Source organism: Castor canadensis, chromosome 11 (assembly GCF_047511655.1).
Source record: "Castor canadensis chromosome 11, mCasCan1.hap1v2, whole genome shotgun sequence".
Classification (NCBI taxonomy): Eukaryota; Metazoa; Chordata; class Mammalia; order Rodentia; family Castoridae; genus Castor; species Castor canadensis.
Window position 1 is genome coordinate 56565115 of NC_133396.1, and position 23726 is coordinate 56588840.

Consider the following 23726-nt stretch of genomic DNA (forward strand, 5'->3'; position numbering starts at 1 on the left):
TCACAATAGATTTCTGCATAAGTACCAGTGGGAGGGGGGATGGTCTCCTTTCCCACTGGTACTTATTAAAATTGTGTGACAGTATACTGTGTTATATGCAAAGTGACCAAAGAAGTTGCAAGGATAAGGAAGGGCAGTATTAGAGGCTGTTTTGTGGCCCTCTGTTCCTTTCTGCATAATCATAAAGGGAATATGATCGTATGCATTATGCATTATCATAGCATCTGGTGTGTTTGTAATAAAAAGCACTTTTGCTACCTGTTCATATTATATTAACCTAGCACCTAATTTTTAAAATTGACACTATATCCTGTTTGGCTACAGATCAAGCTTAGTCTTTTAATAAGCTGTATAATGTCTCATAATAGGGATATATGTGTACATATGTGTATACACACACAAACACACACACACCCCCATGACTTATTTAGCTGTTTTCCTATTGAAGGATGTTTAAACTGTTTTTTTTGTGTGTTTGTTTTTGCACTCCCCCAAAATGATACAGTAAACATCCATGTATGGATATCATTACACCCTACTCATTTTTTTTCCTCCTATGGGGTGGTTTCCCCCAAAATGACATTTTTAGGTTAAAATTTCTGCTTATTTTTTATTTTCGTAGGCATTGACAGCTTACTTCTCTGAAAAGGAAGCCATAACTTACATTCCCACCATCAATGTAAAAACAATTGCACATTTTCCCTCAATTCTGTCTTATTCCTGTTTTCAGTTTTTGCCAGTCTGGGATGGAAAGAGTGGCACCATCTCTGTGCTAGTGTGTTAGTTTTCCTGAATATGACTGATGGTGGCTGTTTTCCATGTATTTATTAGGCGGTCTTCATGTAGCTGTAGGCATTTCCCCGTATGGGGAATTGCCTGTTTGTGTTAGAAATTGAGCCAGTATTTCTGATTTTTTTTTCAAATATCAGTTTACTTAAGTTCTCTATATTTAAAGAAAGGATCGTAAGCTTTTTTCTGCCTGTTGTACCACAGGCACTTTGTTTGTTAGCGTCTGCCATTAAAATCTTAGTCACACACCCAGGCAAAAGCTCTTGTGCAGACCGTGAAGCATCTTCCACTCAAAGTATATACCATTTTTAGACTTTTCTTTGTGGTACTGTATTTTGAACTTGGGGCCTTGTACTTGTTAGTCAGGCACTATACCACTTGAGCCACATCTGCAGCCCTTTTTCCTTTAGTTTATTTTTTAGATAGGGTCTTGTGCTTTTTGCTTGGGCCAGTCTTGGACTGCACTCCTCTTACCTATTCCTCCCATCTGCCTCCAATCACCATGCCCGACTTGTTTGTTGAGGTGGGGTCTCACTAACATTTTGCTTGGGAGGGCCTCAAACTGTAATCTTCCCCATCTCTGCTTCCTGAGTTGCAGGGATTACAGATAATCCTTTATACATATATATATAGTCCCTTTATACCTTAAAAATTCTAAGGCATTTTATATACCTCTTTTATGTTTTGGGGCTTTGGGGCAGGAGGTTACTGGGATACTCAGAGCTTCATGCTTGCTAGGCAGGCACTCTACTGCTTAAGCTACAACTCTAGCCCTTTTTGCTCTGATTATTTTGGAAATAGTCTCTCACTTTTTGCCCAGGCTACCTGAACTGCAAACTTTATATTTTATGCTTCCTGCCTTAGCTGAGATGACAGGTACATGCCACCATGTCCAGCAATTTCTGTTGACATGGGGTCTCATGTACTTTTTTGCTCAGGTTGGCCTGGAACTGTGATACTTCTGATCTCAGTGTCCCAAGAAGCTAGGATTACAGGCATGAGCCACCAGGAACCAGCTCTTTAATGCATTGAACAACCCCAGAAGTTTATTATTATATATGATGTGAGGTAGAGAGTTTTTCTTATTTTTTTTTCAGACAGTAGTTAATTAAGCCAGCCCTAGTTATTAAATTAATACTTCCTCCAGAACAAAATCCTCCTATGTAATTCCTCAGATTTATTTGTAGGCTCTGTTTTATTCATTGTATACAATACTATACAGTTTTATTCTAACTCCTTCATAAACAAATGCAGTCATTAGTAAGGTGACACTTCCTCTTTTTCCATAGCTATCTTAGATAGTTGCTGGTATCTATTTATTGTTTGAAACTTGTGGTGATATTTTCTAGTTAAGGAAACCCTGAATTGTCCTTCAGAATGTCCTGGTGTGTGTGCTGAGCTGATCTCCAGAGTGCTCAGTGTGAGTTTCGTTAATGTTTTTTTTGTCACTCTTCTTTGATTTCTAATTCTTTGGTTGCCAACTGTTTTGACTCTTCACCTTGATCTTCCCGCTACTTCTGAGTTTGTGGAATATGGTTTTCCTGATCTTTTTATGACTTTGTGCTTTTTCAGCAGACAACTCAGTCCTTAAGCTTCCCTGCTTTGTGGTAAAAGATCACAATGAAAGTGTACAGACTGACAGTGAATGAGCAGCAGTCTGCCTCCTCTTGTTTACAGAGAGGAGCAAGCAGAACCCCTCAGATCATTGGGGTCCAGAGAGCTTTAAGCTTCCAGGAAAATGCAGTCAAGATGGGTTCTGTGAGATGGAACCTGCTGAAGCCTTAGGTGGACAGCAGGTGTGTCAGCCTCCACCTGCAGACCTTCAGGATCCCATCCAACCAATCTCTGCCTTGCTTCCATATTTCAAATACAGATGAGCCCCACTGCTCACAACTTGTACCTGTTTTCTATTTTCTTCCCAAGACATCTGATAAAACACCCCCAAACCTATACATCCAAGGAAGTATAAGTAATTGGGTAATTTTTCACCAGGAGGGGGAGAAAGTGATGGAGGACTTGTGAACACTGAAGACAGTAATTAGAAAACTAATTTGTTTTGTGTGTGAGGCTGGCTCAGCCCTAGGCTTTTCTCTGGCTGCTGTCTCCCATCACTTAAATTCTTATCCTTGTTCCACCCTCCGCCGTCTTCCCTTCTTAACTTCATCCTCTCTGTCTCTTTTAACTTGTGTCTTTGCCATTTTACTCTTCTCCAATGCAGAATCTTCACTGTTCGAAAAATCAGGCTTAAGTCTAGGGAAGATAGCAGCTGGAAGGTGTGTTTTACATGTCTGTCTCCTCACGTTCTGACTTGAATGCACATATATTGTCAGACTAAACAACAGCATTGAGTCTGGACCTGCAACTCCTCTTATTTCAAAATTAGTGTAATGTCATGGGAAGTGAGTAAATGAGCTCCTAGCAGGAACATTCCTTCCAATAAACGTAGAAGGCTGTGGAATAGTTGAGGAGCACTGGCAGTACTTCTGCCAGCAGAATCTGTCCTACCAGACCAAAGGGTAAAAAGAGCCACACCCATAGGAACCAACCAGTAGCAGGGTTTCCCCTGGTATGGATCTTGTTGAAGCACCTTTTCTGCTTCATCAGACAGTAGTTAACACTAAGGAGACTGGGTACAGTCATATAGTTTTCCTTAAGTGGGACAGATCACATTGCAAAGGTGCTCCCTGGTGTAATGGTTTCACTGAACTCAGAGAGATAACGCCATTGTGGTGGAGAGATGAAGTTCACTGCAGGCATCCCCTGTGACAGGAGCACATCCTTCACCAGTTGCTGAGTCCTGAAACTGACAGCAGATAGAACTGGGGTTCTGAGAAGATTCTACTTGTGTGGGCAGGAAAAACATGCCCACCATTTTAAGACTTTTAAAAAACAGTCCTACATAGATTATTTTCCTAAATTAGAAAACAAAAGTAAAGTACAATTGTCCCTCAGGACCATGGGGGACATCAAAAATCCACAAATGCCCAAGTCTGGTATATTCAGTAGTGTAGTATTTGTGTATAGCACATGTACATTGTCCTGCATACTTTAAATCATCTCTAGAATATTTATAATACCCAACACCGAGCAATGCTATATATATTGTTGTTATACCATATTTTTTAGGGAATCATGACAAGAAAAATTCTGTATGAATATGCTCAGTACACCTCCAGGGTTTTTGATCCATGATTGGTTGAATCTGCAGGTGCAGAATTCACGGACATGGAGAGCCAACTGTATCCAAGATTTGACCACTTGGGGAAAAGTCTTATTGGTAGTCACAGTGAAAATCTGACAGCATATCTTCATGCCCCAAATATAATTTAAAGGAATATAGATGTCGTGTACTAGTAGATAGAGCTGAGATAAAAGTCCCCAATGAAAGATGGAAAAGAAACTGAATGAGACTGGGAGTAATTAAAAAAAGAGAGAGAAAAATGTGCCAGTATGGAACAGATTGGCATGCAGAAAATTGAACCACCGATACAGAGAAATAACTTGAGAATTTCTTCCAGAATGTTAAGAAAAGAGCCAAACAGGAATAAATGTTGAATACAGACAACGAAAAGCCAATGCACAGACAGTGGGAGACTCTGAAAAACAAAATAAAAAATTAGAAAAGCACAGAAAGATAAAACTGGCCTTCATCAAGGGTCTCCATCTCTATTTCAAGTCTGTGAATCTAAATATCAGAAGTTTTGCTTTTTCTTTTAGCTGTTGAAATGATTTTTTAAAACAGTAAGCTTTTTTAAATTAATAATTTTTGTTTTTAGAGCACTTTTAATTTCACAGCAAAATAGAGTGGAATGTAAGGAGACTCCACATTATACCTGCCCACCCCCACCCCATGTATCATCTCCCCTACTGTCAGCGTCCTGCAGCGCAGTGACACAGAGTTCGTTCACTTGATAAACATGGGTTCATTGACACATTAACACAGAAGTCCATAGTTTACATTGGGTTCATTGTTGGTGTTGTACTTTTTCTGTGTATTTGGGAACAAGTGACATTTATCTATCATTATGCTATGGAAGAGAATAATTTCACTGCCCACCAAAAGCTCTGTGCTCTGCCTGTAAATCCTTCTTTCTCCCCAACTCCTGGCAGCCAGCTGTTCTTTTGCTGTTTCCCTCATTTTGCTATTTCCAGAATGTGATATTGTTGAAATCCTATAGTACGTAGCTATTTGATTGGCTTCTTTCATGTAAGTTTTCTCCAAGTCTTTTCATAATTTAGAAGCTCATTTCTTGTTAACACTGAGCAAGGTTACATTTTCTGTGTGTGCTGCCATCTACTTATCCATCCAGCTGCTGAAGGGCATCTTGGTTGCTGCCAGGTTCTGAATGTTACGAACACAGGTGCATGTTTTTGTGTGGACGTAAGTTTTCAGTTCGTTTGGGCAAATGCCAAGTAGCACAATTGCTGACTCCTCCGGTGAGAGTATGCTTAGTTTTGCAGCACACTGCCAGCTGTCTTCCAAAGTGGCTACACTATTTTGCATTCGCAACAGCAGTGAATGAGTGTTCCTGGTGCTTGACATCTGGTCCAGCATTTGGTGTTGTCAGTGTTTGGGATTTGATCCTTCTAATAGGTATGTCGTGGTATCTTCTTGTTTTAAATTTGCAGTTCCTTAATGGCACACCGATGTCCAATATCTTTTCATGTGCTTACCTGCCATCTGTGTACGTTCTTTGGTGACGTGTCTATTCAGGTCTTTTGCCAGCTTTTAATTATTAATTAAAGAATTTTAAATGAGTTTATCTAAACAAGACACTTTATTTGACAAGAAAAAATATCTAAGTTTTATTTTTGAGAGTAATTTATCTGTACGTAGTGACAAATTGCCCTATCTATAACAACAGTGTACAAAGTTATAAAGTTATCGTTGGTGTTACAATGATAAATGAAAAATATTAAAATTCTCCAATTGAACAACTATGCAAAGATTTTCATGTTGTTACTGTTTTGTTAAAATAGCGGGGGTGAAATACTTACTAGAATATATAATATAAGAGCTGAAGGAGCATGCCACTAATGGAAAGAGGGTGTATTTTATAGACCCAGCATTCACTCCATCATCAGACCATACCATTGGCTATTTAGTTAAAAAAAAGTCAGCAGCAAAATGATTGTGCCAGTACACCCCTCACTATGTACAATAAAGAATTGAAGGAGAAAATGAAAGAACAGAGAAATCTATACTTTAGAAGTCAGAACATGATAGCGGTAATTGTGGCTTTCTAGTGGAGAGCACATTGTTGGTCTGTAGGAGCAAGTGTTCTGGGGTCACGTAGCAGGTTCCCTTTATAGTAGACACCTTCTGTCTGCTGCTGGAACAGAAGACTGTATCCTCAGTCTGTCATTGATGTGCTGGACACATCATTGTGTCCTCATCCTCACTCTGCAGCTGTGCAGGTGTCTTCTTCACTGATGGGCTTCCCATCGAAATGGAAGCTGACTGCCTCCCTAACAAACCCTGCTGTTCACTAAGTGGCCTGTGCCTCTTCATCAAACTGCACCACAGAGCCATCTTGCCCTCCACTGTCACATCAATATGACCACTGTCCTTAGTCTTGCTTCCTCCTTGGGCTTTCACCAGTCACCGCATCATCTCAGATGCCACTTCACAAAATAGGTACCAAATCCACACAGAACAAGCCCACTGGCTGCACCAGGAGTGGCAGAAGAAACCCATTTTAATTGGGCTGTTATTTAGAAATGTGTTCTTTAATCTCCAAATGTCTAAGGATGTTCCTGTTTTCTTCCTGCTACTGATTTTCCATGGTGGTCTGAGAACAGACTTTGTGTGAGTTTTTTAAATTTTTTTCTTTTCTTGAGGTGCTGGAGATTAAACTGAAGGCAATATATATGGTAGGCAAGTGCTCTACCACTGAGCTACACCCCCAGGCCGTGTGTGTGTGTGTGTGTGTGTGTGTGTGTGTGTGTGTTGGCAGTACTGAATTTGAACTCAGTGCCTTGCACTTGCTAGGCAGGTGCTCTACCACTTGAGTTATGCCCCAAGTCCTTCTTATTTCTAAAAATGTGATAAGGGGCATTTGACAGCCTAGAATGTGGTCTGTCTTGACCACCTGAGTTTGAGAAGAATGTGTACTCTGCTCTTCTTGAAAGATGTGGTTCAGAGATGCCATTTATATCCTGTTCACTGACAGTGCTGTTGAATTCAATGGTGTCTATACTGATTGTCTGCTGATTGTTCCTGTCCATTTCTCAGGCCACATGAATAGTGGATTCATCGGTCTCCTTGTAGTTCTGTCAGTTATTGCCTCACATATTTTGATGTTGTTTATATACTTCAGTGATTACTGTGTCATTCTGGAGTATTGACTCTACCGTAATGTAATGCCCATCTTTATCTCATAGCTTTTCTTACTCTGAAGTCTGCCTTACCTGAAATGCTAATACAACAGCATGGCATACCTTTCTCCAGCCCTTTACTTTCAGTCTGTATGCACCTTTATATTTAAAGTAGGTTTCTTACAAACAGCATGTAGCTGGGACTTGTTTTAAGATCCCACTCTGGCCATCTCCAGGTTTTTTTTAAATGTGTGTATGGTACTGGGATTTGAACTCAAGGCTTCATGTTTGCTAGGCAGGTGCTTTACTCTTGAGCCACACTTCTAGCTATTTTTGCTCTGGTTATTCTAGAAATAGGTCTTGTGTTTTTGCCCAGACCAGTCTGCACTGCAAACCTCCTGTTGTAAATACTGCCATGTCCAGATTTTTCTCTGTTGAGATGGGTTCTCACTAACTTTTGACCTAGGCTGGCCTGGAACCACAATCCTCCCAATCTCAGACTCCTAAGTAGCTAGGATGACAGATGTAAGCCACCAACACCTGACTAATCTTTGTTTGGAGTGATTATTGATATGATTGGGTTAATAAGTACCTTACTTGTTACTGTTTTCTATTTGTGGCCCCTATTCTTTGTTTTTGTGTTTGTCTTCCACAATTTTTTCTTTCTTTTGTGATTTTAATTAAACATTTTATCTGATTTCATTTTCTCTCCTTTACATACCTATTACAACATTTTTTAAAACTTGTTTTTGTGGTTGACTTAGAGTTTGCAGTATTCATTTACAACTAAACTAAATCCAAGACACTTTCAAATAACATAATATTGTTTTGTGAGTGAGTAGTACAAGCATATTTTGGTAAAAACAAGTTTTCTTAACTCTATATACATCATTACTATTATTATTCTTTGCAGACTGTTATTTGTTAGATCAATTATGAATAAGAAAAACATTTTTAATTGTGGCACATGTCAATGCAGCACTCAGAAGGCCGAGGCTGGAGGATAATGAGTTCTAGGCCTGCCTGGGCTACACAGTGATTCCTTGCCTCAAAAACAAATAAATCTTGGCTGGGCACTGGTGGCTCACACCTGTAACCCTAGCTGTTCAGGAGGCAGTGATCAGGAGGATTACAGTTTGAAGCTAGCCCCCAACAAAAGTTCGGGAGACCCTATCTCAAAAACACCCATCACAAAAAAGGGCTGGTGGAGTGGCTCAAGGTGTAGGTCCTGAGATCAAACTTCAGTACTGCAAAAAATAAATAAATAAATCTTAGGCTTTAAAAAAAGAAAAAAGGTTTTTATTTTGTGTTTACTTATTCCTTCTGCAGTGCTCTCCCTGTATGTAGCTCTGAGTTTTTGACATGTATCCTTGAACTTCTCTCAAAAGAATTTATTTTCAGTATTTCTTTCAAGAAAGGTCTACTAGTAGCAAATTTATTCAATCCTTGTTTGAGAAAGTCTTTATTTCTCCTTCACTTTTGCTGGATAATTTCTCAGGGTTTAGAATTCTAAGTTGGTAGGGTTTTTGGGTTGTTTTTTTTTTTTTTTTTCTCTCTCTCAATACGTGAAATCTTTCATGCCCCTTTTCTTGCTTATGTGATTTCTGAAGTAAAGTTTGATGTAATTCTTATCTTTGCTTCTGTATAGGTGAGGTGTTTTTTCCTTCTGGCTTTTTTTCAAATTTTTTAATTTTCTGACTTTTCTAGGTGCAATATTTTGGCTATTTATCCTGCTTAGTATTCTCTGAGTTTCCTGGATCTGAGAATTCGTATCTGGTATTAATTTGAGAGAAATTCTCAGTCATTTGAATGTTGCCTCTATTTCCTTCTCTTTCTATTATAGGTTGAGTATCCTCCTTCCAAAATGTTTGGGACTAGAAGTGTTTTAAATATGAGATTGTGAAATACTTGCTTTTACATAATGAAACATCTTGAGGATGGTACCTAAGTCTAAATAGAAAACTCATTTATATTTCATATACATCATACACATACCCTGAAGGTAATTTTATACAATATATTTAGTACACTTAGATCTTGATTGTGACCTGTTATATAAGGTCAGGTGTGGACTTACAACATCATTTAGCCCAAAGTTTAAATTTGGAAGCATTTTGGTTTTTGAATTTTCAGATTAGGGATGTTCAGCCTATATTTTCATTATACTTACGTTGCAAATTCTGTGATTGTCCCATAGTTTCTGAGCATTCTATTCCTTCTTATTTTCAGGGTTTTTTTCTCTTTGCTCTTCAGATTGAGAAGTTTCTATTGTATCCTCAAGCTCAGTGCTTCCTTCCTTATCTGAGTCTAGTCTACTGATGATCACATTGATGACAGTCTTCATTTCTGTTCAACTGATTTTACTCTGTAGAATTTGTGTGAGTGTTTCTTAGTATTTTCATCTCTCTTCTATCATCTATCTGTTCTTGCTTTTTGCCTTACTTTTTCCATTACATCCTTTAATATATTATAATATTTTTTCTCAGTTCTTAGTCTGGTAATTCCAACATTCCTGCCATATTTGGCTCTGGTTCACATTCTTGTTCAGTCTCTTCAGTTAGTGTGCTTTGTAGTTTTTGTCAAAAGTGGACATGATTTTCCTGAGTAAAAGGAACTGTGATAATTAGGCCTTCAGTGATATGGTTGTCAGGTGTGGCAGAAGGGCAGCATCTATGGTTCTATGATGAGATATCAGTGTTGTGGTGAGTGTATAACACCAAGCTGTGGGCTTCACCAGTGTTTCTCAAGTTTTAATTCCCCTCAGAAGGGCTAGATGGAATTGGGGTTGAGTATTTCCCTTCTCCTAGGTTGGCTAGGCACTGAAGAAAACATAGTAGTTTAAGCTTCAATAAAATAATTTCTCCTGGGAGCAGACCATATTAAGAAAAATAGAATGGTCTGGCATATTTCAAAATGGTTCCCTGCTGGGAACAGGAGGGGATTTTTCTCTGAAATCCACTGTGAACACTTGGTAGAGCTCCTGAAGGTGGAATTGGGTCCCCCTGATGACTGGTCTCCCTGGATCATCTAATTTTCACATTTGTCCACATGAGCCTCCCTAGCCATTGGTCATTGACAGCATAGGTTTTCCTGCCTGGTGCAGGTTTCTTCTGGTGGCTTCTGCTCCCATGTGTTGTGATTTGCTATATCCACCTGTCTGACTCAACAGTTTGGCAGCAGTTTGTTCTGTGGCCTTAATTCTCTGACAGGTAAGAGATGAGTTTTGATTTTTGAGTTTTGTACTTGTTAAACAGACCCTCCTTACATACTGGACCAGAAACCAGAAGTGAATAATTTTTAAAATCTAGGTTTTCCTTTTAACCAAGAGAGATTGTATAAGAAACTAATACTTACAAATATCTTGAAGATATAATCTTTAAGAATATTTAAATATATTTAATAGAATATTTAAATTGAATAGAATCTTTAAAATCCTCAACTAAATCCATAAAATAAAGGATAACTGTAAAAACTTGTTGAGGAAATAAAAAAGGACTTCATAAAATTGAGAAATATTCAAATGGGATGGGATAGAATCAATGTTTTAAATACCTGGGTTTGTTGAAACTGATTTGAATGGTACTATGGTAAGTGTCTATAATTTCCTAAGTTTTTCAAAGGGTAATAAAAGATTTCTAAAGGTTAATTGAGAGTTCATGGAACTTTGAGTTACTATCTCTTAAAATATACTATAGAGCATATAAATAAAAATACTATTTAAAAACTATATGGACCAGTGGTGGGGGGGTACGGTTTGGCATCCCAGCCTGAAGAAAATCCAAGTGTATTAGAAATTTCTTCTGGTATATGTGACATGTCCATCCATAAGGACACTCTCCTCTATTTATGAACAATCCCAGGACGTTTGATTAGCTTTTTGAGGGAAAACCCATCTGTGTCTGAGATAGGTACAAAAAAGAATTCCAAACTTATTGATCATTTAAATGTTACAGTCTTTGCCACACATACCTGTGGATATTTGTAGTGTTGGTTGAGAAGTTCTAAGCATGTTACAAAAGGAGGAAATCAGAGAGAGAAATGTAATAGTCACTACTAAAACATAAAACTATTAGGAAGTGTAAGTCAGTCCCTCCAAAAGCTGTAATGCCCCAAAACCCAAATGGCAAATTGAGGGATAATTTTGCAGCATTTGATAAACCCAGTGGCCTCATCAGCCTAAAGAACTCTTACAAATATTATTAATAGGAAGTAGATGAAGACTCTAAGAGGAGAGGAGTGCTCAGTGTTGACAAGGAATTGACAGTGGACAATATACAAAACTGACAAATGTGAGAAACCTAGAAGAAAGTTAACTATGGGTATTTAACTGTATATATCAAATGTCTTAATACCCCAATCATTATTATCTTTCTAATAGTATTTTTTCTAATATATATATCTTTATAATATTTTTAAATTAACTATCAAAATTATATAATGAGAATTTTAACTGTAGAATTTATTATAGAAAATAATCAAGAGGTGGATTTACACCTTTCTAAACAGACATTGACTCAGGCATTATTGCAATAATGGAAAAATAGATACATAATGTCCAAAATAGAAACACACTTCACTCATATAATAAAATATGTGTCCATTACAAACTATTTCACTTATCTGGGAGTAAATGACCTGCAAAGTAGTCTGGTCTCTGTTTTGGCAACCAAGCAATCCTACTTTTGATAGGACTGGATAGAATAGACTCAAAATGAGCAAGCCTTGGCAACCAAGCAATCCTACTTTTGATAGGACTGGATAGAATAGACTCAAAATGAGCAAGCCTTGGTGTTTTAAATGGTCATCCCTGCCTGGTGAGATAACTAGAGAATCTCGTTACTTATTTTGTATTATTTTGAGTGTAGATTAGTTGAAAAATTAGAAAAAATGATTTTAAAAAAATACATTACGTCTGGCAGAGTGGCTCAAGCTTAAGAGCACCTGCCTAGCAAGCACGAGGCTCTGAATTCAGATTCCAGTGCCACAAAAAAATACACACACACACACACATTAAATTAGTGGTTATTGGTAAAGGAGGTTTTTTCTTTTTATAAAGCAAATTTGCAAACAACTTAGCTAAGTAGAAATTTGATTTACACTTTCTACTTTTATTTTTTACTTGTAGTGTGGCTTATTTGGAATTCATATTGTTAGCTTAATAACACAGAATCTCATCCTGCCTTTAAAAATCTTCTGAAGGGGACATCTTGATTTTTAAAGATCATTTGTCCGAGAAGCTATGGTGTTGAGATGTTGAGGGTGTATTTGATGCAGCTTTTACTCCTTCCGGGGCTGCCTTTCCCCTGTCTGTCAAGCTGTTTTTAATCATTTGAGTTGGGTTTTTTTTCCCCCATTTTTAAATATCTCTGTCATAACTGGCAGTCTGGTGATGGATGTCTCCTGTACAGACCTGACTCTTATCTTATTCCAGACCCTTGTATCTGTGACAGACTTACCAGCATGCCAAGGCAAAATAGATCCAAGGTGGTCTTGAGCTTTTCATTCTTTGGGAAATTTACCAACTCTGAACCTTAGTTTCATCTTTTGTTCATTTAGCAAATAGTTTTAAAATCCCAACTATGTTGGGCATTTTGAGAGAGTAGTCAACAGACAGATAAGATCCTTGAATCTTTGTGACCTACTGATGTGAAAATGGATATTTAATACTTGAGAGGATTAGGTGAGGACTCTGTGCAAAATTATGCTTGACACCTAGGCAAACCTCAATAAATGATTAATTTTCCTCTGCTTTCATTCTCTGCAGGTACACCAAACATAGCATTGTCTATTCTGTGTTAGAGCTTCTCTTTTGCCCCTGTGGCTTGGTTCTGTTGCCTTGTATAGGAGAACTCTTTTGAGTTACATTCCCAGCAGTCATGTACTGGTCACAGATCCTGCAAAGGAAGTGGACCCAGCACATCCCAGTGTTCCCACTGACTATCAGCTGAGTGAGCCACTGGAGAGGCTGAGGGTTATGGTGTTGGTGCAGCTTGCTTGAGGTTTCATGCAGCAGGCTCCTTCTGAAGCAGGTTGCTACCTGCTTTCATTCATTCGGTGTCTAGGTTGGCTTTCTTGTCCTGCAGTCAAATTTGCCTCAGCCTGATCTTGTAGGCTCTTCTCAACTGAGTGCCTCTTCTAGGGATCCCCAGCCTTGGGCTGCCAAACAGGTGAGCACCTTAGAAGCCAAGTGACTTGGTCAAACAAGTTCAGAGAAGTGCTAAAAATTACAGTTAGCAGCAGTCTATATACTGCTTAAAACGTACCCCAATTATGTGATCTACGGGTGTTTCTATGCAACTGAAAAGTGTTCTCAGAGGATAAAACATTCCAGATGCCAGTGCAGCATCAGGTCATTCTTACCCTACCTGAATGGCGAAGGATTGCTTACACTTCTAGATCCGTGTGCAGTATGGGATGAGTCCAGACTTTACCAAGTTTTGAGTCAGCAACCCTATCCCTGTGCACCTGTCTTAACTAGGCTTTCTGCAAATCACCATGTTTCCATCTCTTTCTGCTATGCTGATGAACACCCTGTTGGCATTGAGAATGAAGGGGAACAGGGCAGTGGCTGACCAAGAAAAAGAGATGGGGGAACTTGCTTCACAATGGTGGTACAGGCTGCAGGATGTATGGAAGGGATTTGTACATCACTCCCTCATGGCAGCTTGGACTAACTGTAGGCATGGCCCATGTGTTTAGAGCCTTGGGAGAACTACTGGCATGGGTGTACTTTTTTTCAAGCTCACTCATTCTTTGGAACCTTGATTGGGAAGCCTGGAAGTCTCCATAGGAAAAGTTTATATGTCAAGTATTGTTGAAAATGAACTGCCATAGTATTTAAGGCTCCTTTCTCCTGTGATGTCTAGATTTGGGCATTAACCACACTACTATGTTATGTTTTACCTTGGTTATATATTTTACTTTGCACAGGACCAGCTCTCTGCTGACATGTACAGTTTTGTGGCCAAAGAAATTGACTATGCAAACTACTTTCAAACGGTAAGGGTCCAGAAAGGTGAAACTGCCTAACGTCTGTTTACTAGAGTCATGGTGCAGACAGGAGGGAATGTGGGCATAGAATTGAGGGCCTCTTGGTTGATTGAACATATCACAGAAAAGGGTGGGGCTTTGATGGTTCTACCTGTGAATAAATTCTGCCTTGTATTACTCCTTGTGTGGATTTCTTCCAAAACCTAAGCCCATCCTGAGGATTCTTGCAGCTCATGTCATGTATGGCAGTGAGTCTCTGTCATAGAGGGATTTTGCTGCCTTTCCTGGTAGACGTTGGCAGGCTCTGGAGACATATTTGGTTGTTACAGCAGAAGAGGGAAGAAGGTGGCATTGCCTCCAGTGGACAGAGACCAGGGATGCTGCTGAGCCTTCTGTAATCCACAGGGCAGCTCCTACCACACAGAATGTCCTTCCCCAAATGTCAGCAGGACACTGACTGTTGAGAATCCTTGGTCTATGACAATAAGGTACTTGAGGAGAAGAATACAAAGATCATCTTCTCACCTCAAGTATGCATTTGTTTTTATTGTAGGTTTTTGTCTATTACAGTGGCAGGCAGGTATATGGTGGCCTAGTGTCCTCTGTGTCTTCAGTGGAAATAGGAAGAAACTGAGTCATCTAATTCTGAATAGCCCTGTTCAGATAACTAGGCCCTGGCTCTTTACCAGGGTAAACAGAAGGCAAATCAGAGAATTGGAAAACCGAGACTGAAAAAAAAAAATACAAAATGAGAAGCAGTTAAGCTCACCTGCTTTAAGTTTGAGAATAAAACTAAAATCTAAGGACTTTTTTTTTTCTTTACATGATCAGGGAAGTGATGTGATGATAAGGAAAGAGAGAAAAAGGGAAAGACTGAAGAGTTTAAAGTGCTCTGTGGAGGATGGTAGCCTGCTGTGGGCTAGTAGAAGTTTTCCAACATTTTCCTTAGAGGTCCAGACACTCAGAGATGCCCGCTTCTACCCTGCAAATTACTGAGATGTGTTGCTTCCATCCTGGAAAGTTTGTTTTAAAGCAGTAGTATTTTTAAATGCATTCCATTGGTTTTATTTGTGAATGTAATAGAGTTTCTAAGACCTGTGAAATCATTGGCACTCCAAGCTTTGTGAGTTCTCCTTTAGCTACCATTGATTTCAGAATTCCCATATTTGTTTTACTTCACTGTTGTAGGTATTTACCCTGCACACCAAGCTTTCAAACAGTGATTTCCTCTTCTCCCTCATGCATGCCCAATTTGGGGAGGTTCAGAAAAATAAATGAAGTAACTATATTTCATGGATTTTTCTGGCCCCAGTCAACAGCCCAGCTATTTATTAATTAATGGGATGGTATAGTAGAAAACCACGAAGGAATTTGTTCTTTGGGCTTCACCACTTATAGTCAAAGCAGCTGGCTAGAAGATGGTGGGTCAAACCACATGTTTCCTGATGAGGCATATGTTAAACTAACTTGGCAGAAATCAAGATGTATACAGGTTAGTTTAGTCTATATCTGTCTTATAGGCAGATGAATGTCTGGATGTGTTTTCCATTTATAGTCACCTCTCATTGCACATCTCCTTGCCAGCCTCCAGCTCCCCTATTCCTTTCTGGTTTCTTCTGCCTCCCATGTTTCCACTTGGCATGACTCCTCCGCCACAGAGGCTCAAGCATGCCCATCATTGTAGGATGGGACTAGTGGAGGGAGTGGGGGCTTCCCCCAACTCCCCATGACTGAGCACCTTCATGCACAATGGGTCCATCCCACAGAAGCCTGTGTTCTCACCCCGTGGCAAAGGGTAATGCTTGCCCTGTGTTTTCTCAGCTAATAGAAGTACAAGCTGAATATCACAGGAAGTCACTGACACTGTTGCAGGCTGTGTTGCCTCAAATAAAAGCCCAGCAAGGTAAGTGTAAGCCTGCCTTGGAGGAGGGTGGGTAGGGAAGCCTGGAAACCTTCCTGGATGAGACCAACTCCCTGTGTATCACACACCCTTGTGTCCACCCAGTGAGGTCACATTTAACTGAGCCACTGTACTGTCATGAGCTGGTGTTTATCCAGTTATGTGAAGCCGAGCACATCTAAACACACTACCCCTCAATAGGTGTGTGCAGGTGCATGCAGGTGTGTGTGTGTCATTTTAGCCCCAGCAGCACTGGAGGCACCTGGCTGCCCATTCACCCTCTCCAGCCCTCTTCATCATCCCCCAAACCACAAGAATGGCGCTCAACCTGGCATCCACTTCTCTGGTAGTCATAGAAGAATCTGGACAATAGGAAAGAAGGATTTTCTAGTTGGCATGGGTGGCCTTGGTGAACAGCTGACTGACCCTTTGCTTATTCCTACCCCTCAGAGGCCTGGGTCGAGAAGCCTTCCTTTGGGAAGCCCCTGGAGGAGCACCTCATGATCAGTGGCCGCGAGATCGCCTTCCCCATCGAGGCTTGTGTGACGATGCTGCTGGAGTGTGGAATGCAGGAGGAGGTAGGGTAGAGTCTCTTCCAAGAAGCAGGGCAGAGGCTTCTCTCCTGTAGTGTCTTTGCCCTGACCCCCTTGAATCCAAGCATGTGGAGCTATGGAATATGGTATTGGCCCTTCTGCAGATGCTAGCGGATCCTGATTTTTTCCCCACAAGCCTTCACTTTTATAGGGAGAGTAGTGGACTGTAGGAAGTTGCCATTGTGTGGCCATGGGTACTGGATGGCCATGTTCTAGCCACTGCTTCTTCATATTTAATGTGATTTGATGGTTTGGGCATTCTGTCACTGGTATTACTACTGCTAATAAGAAGTTTACCTCCTCCTCCTCTTTCTCTTCCTCCTTATATTTAATAAGTTGCCTTATTTTTCAGAATAGAGCTCTTAACCTTTTGGATCATCATTCTTTTATAGAGATCCTGAAATTTTGATTGACAGCATCATTAGAAAATACTTTTTAAGAGCCACATCTTAAAAAAAAGAAAAGGTCTATGAGAAATTGGTGGCAGTTGCTTTTTAATATTTATTTATTTAATTACTTATTTATTCATCATGGTGGTACTTGGGTTTGAACTTAGGGCCTCATGCTTATTAGGCAGGCTGTGCCACTTGAGCCACCAGCCAGCCCTTCGAGATAGGGTCTCACAAACTATTTAGTCAGTCTGGCTTTGAGCCACAATTCTCCTGATCTGTGCCTCCTAAGCAGGTAGAATTACAGGCATGAGCCACTGGCACCTGGCTAGTGGTTACTTTTTTTTAAATTGCTGTGTAAATCATTTCCTGGAAGATAGATCCATCTTTGGTTTTGCCCATAGGCTATTTTAATATCTTTAATCCATCTTCCTTTGATCTCATCAGCCATTCCGTACTTATTCAGGACATGCTATGCATTTATTACTGATTAAAATACAACAAGGAGGTAGGGGACATAAATTTATTGGAAGAGATGAATCTAGCATCTTACTCAATAAGCACAATTAATCCAAGACAGACTGTAATCTGTAAGTAAGTATAAGGTCACGTGGCACCAACTCAGAGCTGTGGAAGAGAAGGAAGCCAACAAGCATTTAAATGTGGGCAGCTCCCTATATGGCAGGTCTGTTCAGGTGATGGATGTTCAAAAAGGAATAGGAGTAAATTGTTTTTTATGTTCTTGTATAACCGCGTTATATGGTAAAATTTGTCACAATTACCACAATTGTTATCAATGAAAAAGTAAGATGCTCTCCCGAAAAATATTTTCCTGGAGGTGAGCTGAACTTTTTGTTACAATCACTTGTTTAATTGTGAAAGGTATGGTGATGAGCCTCACCCCTAGCAATCTTGCTTCATCTTTGCTTCTGTTTCTAGCCCTCTTAATGCCTGCCTTGGGTATGTCACACATTATACTATTTCATTAATAATGCTTTAGTTTATATCTTTAAAAGATATGGGATAGTCTAAAATACAGCTGTAAGTAGCAACAATTTATTCCCATCATTGTCTGTCTAGGGAGTATAAATTGGTTTGTGCAGAGTGGACTCTGCGGTCTCCATCTTGTCTCCAGCTCTTCTGTCTCTGCCCTTTCTTGGCCCTTCTGCCTGGAACCAGATCTCTCTCTCTCTCTCTCTCTCTCTCTCTCTCATCTTTTTTTCCCCTACTTGCACCAGCTTTTTTTCCTGTAGTGACAAATAGGTTCAGGTTTCCCCAGCCTAGAACAAAATGATCTCTTTGAACCCAGGTACAGACTCATATTTGTTCCCTAGCTCATTGGTTTTGATTTTTATGTTGCCCAGTTTCTTTTAAAATTTTATTTTTTGAGACAGGATTTTGCTGTGCAGGCCATGCTGGTCTGGAACTTGTGATCTTCCTGCCTCAGCCTCCCGAGTGCTGGGATTACAGGTGTGCACTATCACACCCAACTTTTGCTGCCCAATTTCTTAAAATAGCTCTTAATATTTGCTGCTCAAATATTTGTTCCTCTAATACCCCTAAAACTGGTATTACTTGCTTGCCATTACTTACTTGCTGATGAGTGATCTGTGGTGTCGCTTTTGCCTTCACCCTGGGCTAAAGCTGCCCTCAGTGATCCCAGATTGCCAAATCTGATGACTGAGTCCCAGTCTCTTAGCCACGCTGCCACCCACTGTTACTAACGTAGCCATCCCTTGCCTCTGACTACAGGGCCCTCAGCATTCTCTGTTCAGTGCACTGCCCTGCCCTCCCCTCTGTCCTGTCTGAGACAGAATGTCATCCTCCCTCCCCCACAGCCACACCTCAGCCACAATGAGGACTGCTCCCCCAGGAGGCACCACACTCGCGTTTGCTGTCATTCTTCAACATTGCCAGGCAACTTTTCCTAATACTAGGGCATCTTAACAAGCCTTCCCTTAATGGAATTGTTTTCTCTTGGCTATGCAACCAAAAATCTAAAGACTTATACAGTCCTTTTCCCTTATCCATGGGGAATACATTCCTGGACCCCTGAGGGAGGCCTGAAACCATCAATAGCACCAAACTCTATATTGACTGTTTTTCCTATACTCACATACCTATAATAAAGTTTAATTTACAAGTTAGACACAGTAACAGATTAATAATAATCTAATAATAAAGTAGAATGAATGTAACTATGCTTTAATAAAAGTTACATAAAATTTATGAGTTATTTATTTGTAGAATTTTCCACTCAGTATTTCCAGACTGTGACTGACCATAGGTAACTGAAACTGAAAGTGACAGTGCAGATGGGGGAAACTGTCATATTTACAACTTCACTTCCTTTTCTGGTTTTGTTCCTCACCATACTACTGGGTCTTTCCTGCAAGGCTTGGGCATGATTTGATGAAGATCGAGACCATTCCTTTTGTGTGCTCTGTAGCTTGTCCTCTTTGTCATAGCAGCCTTATGGACACATTCATCCAAATGTGTTTGACCTCACACATAGACCAAAGAGCCTTGGACCTCTGTTTATCTGAACCACCCTCCGCTGAGAAGGGAGTTAACCATTGTAACCAGCCAGAAGCTCAGTATTCCAGACCAGGAAATTTTCTCCTAAAGGCTCTTGGGAGTCTGAGTGGCCATAAAAGATTAAAGGTGCAAGGGGCATTCTGCCAGCCTGAGTCTCATTTTGGGTGGCACTACAGAATGCAGAGGTACGGCAGAAACCGATAGGGCTGTGTGCCTCGCTTACCTGGGACTTGGAGCTTCCTTTCCACCTCTAACCTGCAATTCATCTTCTCTTCCATCTGCCATGTTTACATCTTCTCATTCTGTTCATCACTTAGTTTTGCTTTACAAGGTGTAACGGTTCATTTGGACAGAGTGTTTGCAGTTCCAAAATAATGCTAAGCACGGAAGCATGAGGCTCCCCTACATAACATCCCTAGTCTGCCCATCCTCTTAGGTAACAGACTTTGGTTCTTTATTTGGTGCATCCTACTGTGTGCATGGGTGCACATAAGATTTATTTCAAATGTACAAGAACACAAAGTCTGAGTGCCCAAGGTTCAGTTATCCAAATCACTAAACTAGTGCAATATACATTGTCCTGATAGTAGACCATGAGAACAGCACAGTGGGTAAGGAAGACCTGTCTCCTGTGCCTGTGTTGCTCTTGTCTGAATGAGGAGACACATGAAAAGAGGCAGCTACAATATTGCAATATTGGTGTTGGATGAGTTGTATGCTGGAGGTTTTAGAGGGAAGACGTGGGGAGACTTTCTGTCTGTTTTGCTCCTGTTCCTTTGAGTTTCAGGCCTCCCACTAACCCTCTGTCATGTCCATAGGGACTCTTCCGAGTCGCCCCCTCTGCCTCCAAGCTGAAGAAACTGAAAGCTGCATTGGACTGCTGTGTGGTAGACATCCAGGAGTACTCAGCAGATCCACATGCCATTGCAGGTGGGCACCCACAGCCTCTTAGCCAGGGCTCACTGGGAAGGGGCAAGCACCAACAGTGGGTGGACACAGGAGCCAGTAGCTTCCTGACATGCTTTCAGCATGTCTGCCCAGGGCCCAGATTCAGACCTGGTGCCTCTGGTCCCTTGAGGGAGGCCTCCCTAGTGTTCCAAAAGAAGATGGGGTAAGATAAAAAGCATGAGAGTGGGTGGGGACAAGGACCAGTATGCATTCTTATGGGAAGCCACCATTTACCTTGTCCTGTTGATTAGGGAGTCCATCTCCACATGGAACCCACAGGGCTGATGCAAGCCAGGTCTCTGCCGTGTGCTAATGGCTCATGGTCAATACTGTATTTGTGTTCAGGAGCTTTGAAATCTTACCTCCGAGAGTTGCCAGAACCTCTTATGACCTTTGAACTCTATGACGAGTGGATCCAGGCTTCCAAGTGAGTACCTTATAGGTGTTAGTTTATTGGAAACTACAGTTGTCTCTTGGTATCTATGGATGGATCATTGGTTCCAGGACCCATGGGTGCTCAGGTCCTTTTTATAAAATGGCATAGTATTTGCATAGAATCTACAAACCTCCTCCTGTATACTTTAAATCATCTGTAGGTTATTACAATACGTAGTACAAGGTAAATGGTTTCTGTAGTTACTATATTGTGTTGGGATTAATGACAAGGAAAATGTCTATACACATTCAGTATTGATGCAATCATCATACACCTAACTGTGTAGTGGAGTTAGCTGAGCACTGTTGGTTGAGTCCATGGTGCTGGACCTGCAGATAGAGGGTCAACTATATTTTTTCAAAGTATAGAATTGTGTCTACTAGGATCTACCAGCCCCCTTTCATGATCTCTAGCAAGAGGTATGTTTGTGCATGTTCCCAAAGAAGCATGTACAAGGGTGTTGATTGCAGCATTATTTGGGGTAGCAGAAGCCCAGAAGTTGCTAAAGGTTCATTGGGGGAGGGGGAAAGGGAGGGACATGCTAAGTAAACTGGTGTGTCTATACTGTGGCATACTCTGAGACAATTAAGAAGTTAGGTAGAGCTATTCAGGCTGAAATGAAAACATACAAAGATTGACTGTTGAGTAAAATGAAGCAAGGTAATGAGGACACGTATGATATTCTATTTTTGTAAAAAGAAAGGTAAACACCCAACACACCCAGAACAATAGAAGTTTAGGAGTTACCCCATATATGTGCAGAAAAGAAGGTTCTAAAAGGGCTTACTCAAGCCATGTCAGGGATTCAGGGAACGTAAGAGCAGGACAAAAGAATGGTCATGGGAGTCCTTGCCTTTATCTGTAATAGTTAGTAATATGTTAACAACTAATTATAACATAAAGACATAATACAGGCAATGGGCACTCTTCTCCCTCCTGAAGAAGAACCGAAGGAGCAGGCCTTGGCTGGGAGCAAAGTTCAGGCCCATATTGGTGAGTGGGGATAGTGAAGACTAAGGAATGCAGCAGCTAGTGCATAGCCTACAGGCAAAGCCACCACAATGTCACACATTGCAGCAACTGAGTGGGCTTTTCCTTTGTGATTCCTGGCTTCCTTCCCCAGTTTGTGCATGCATCAGGAAGGTTTTATATATTCTCTTTGGCCATAGGTAAGAGCTCTCTTAAGTAAATGCTGCTGCTTGGAGGAATCCATTTTTTACTAAGTAAATGGCCATGTCTAGTGAGGAAATAGACTGTACCAGGACAGGGGAGTTGACACCATGGCCAAGGTGGTGAAGAGCAGGTTAGAGATTGTCCAGGGAGAAGAGAGGGAGGAGGGAGAAGAGTGTTTTGTGAGGGCAGGGCTGGAGAGAATAGCTCTACCTTAGCAAGGTATTCATGAGTGGAAAAGATTTCTAGAGCTCTCTAGTCATGGAACTTCGTCACCCAAGGCTCTCAGAACTGTAGACCTTGTATCTGATGCTGATGTGTCTAATTTTTAAATGAGTCTTTATTAATTTTAATTGATACATGATTGTGCATATTTATGGGATGAAATGTAATGTTTCTATACATACATACATTGTGCAGTGATCAAATCAGGGTAATTAGCATATGCATCATGTCAAACACTTATAATTGATCCCTGTACTTTTTTTTTCTGTTTGGCCCTTTTGCTGTAGTTTGTTTTTTCAAATAATGTCTTATACTTTTGCCTGGGGCTAGTCTTGGCTCAGAATCCCCCTACATCTTCCTCTGCCTCTTTCATAGCTGGGGTCACAGGCATACACCACCATGTCCAACTTCTTGGTTGAGATGGGGGTCTCACCAGCCTTTTTTCCTGGGCTGCCATGGAACTGTGACCCTTCCATCTCTGCTTCCCACTCAGCTGGAATTATAGTTGTGGCTCACCATGGTTGTCAATCCTACTTCAATAACTAGGTGCAGAGAGACCCAGCTGAACTATAAAGCCAGACTGAAACATGTAGAACCAGAGCAAGCTCATTCCAATCAAATTTTGTAACACTATTTCTCTCCAGAGTTGAATAGATGATACATTATGTGATATTTTATCATGAAGAGTTGTGTTCCGTGAGGCTGCTAATAGTAGTATGTGGTTCCTCTTATTGAGTACTTTAATAGAGGCTTGACATTACTCTAAGCTCACTATACATTTTTAACTCATTTAATTTTCCCAGCAACTTTATGAAACGGGTTGGGGCATTTCCCACATGTTGCAAACAAGGAATTGGAGGTACAGAACAGGTACATGGCAGCAGTTACTTGCCAGTTAACACCTAGCTGAAAGAGAACTTGAATCCAAGGAGTCCAGTTTCAGAGTTCATGCACTTAAACATAGTCCCAGCTCCTTCTGTAGAGCAAGGAGGAAATGAGAACATGTCCCTCAGTTTTGTTCTGTTGTTTTTTTTTTTGACTGAATGTATAAGTCCTCTTGAATGATATAAGTTAGAGAAAGGGAGGACAGCCCAGTGAGTCACAATCTATCTGAAGAGACACTCTCATCTTATTTCATTTGCAAAGGCGAGTCTCCTTTAGAAGACAGGAATGATCAGAATGACTCACAGAGGTCAGTGTCTTTGACAGCTGATGCACATAAACCAGCAGTCATGATCTGGTCCATCCACCAGGCCAGTCCTCTGCACCAAGCAGATCTCGAATGTTCCATGTGGATCGCAGAGCTGGTTAGATTGCGAGCTCCACTGGGTGCTTACCTTTCCCGCCCTAAAGCTGGTGCCTGACACACAGAGGGGACTCAGGTTACATGTCATCTGCCCTTTAGTAGAAGACAAGATTACAAGTTCAGG

The 23726-nt window shown here is 40.7% G+C and overlaps 1 protein-coding gene across 6 annotated transcripts in view; it reads left to right on the top strand.

Annotated features, from left to right (window-relative positions):
- Window positions 1–23726, top strand: part of Arhgap44 (Rho GTPase activating protein 44) — a 155652-nt gene that overhangs the window by 105089 nt on the left and 26837 nt on the right. For all 6 annotated transcript variants that reach the window (XM_074046866.1, XM_074046861.1, XM_074046863.1 and 3 more), the window contains exons 8-12: window positions 14038–14106; window positions 15919–16000; window positions 16448–16575; window positions 20336–20447; window positions 20811–20892. In XM_074046866.1, the coding sequence (XP_073902967.1) occupies window positions 14038–14106; window positions 15919–16000; window positions 16448–16575; window positions 20336–20447; window positions 20811–20892 (473 nt within the window). The remainder of the gene's footprint in view (window positions 1–14037; window positions 14107–15918; window positions 16001–16447; window positions 16576–20335; window positions 20448–20810; window positions 20893–23726) is intronic.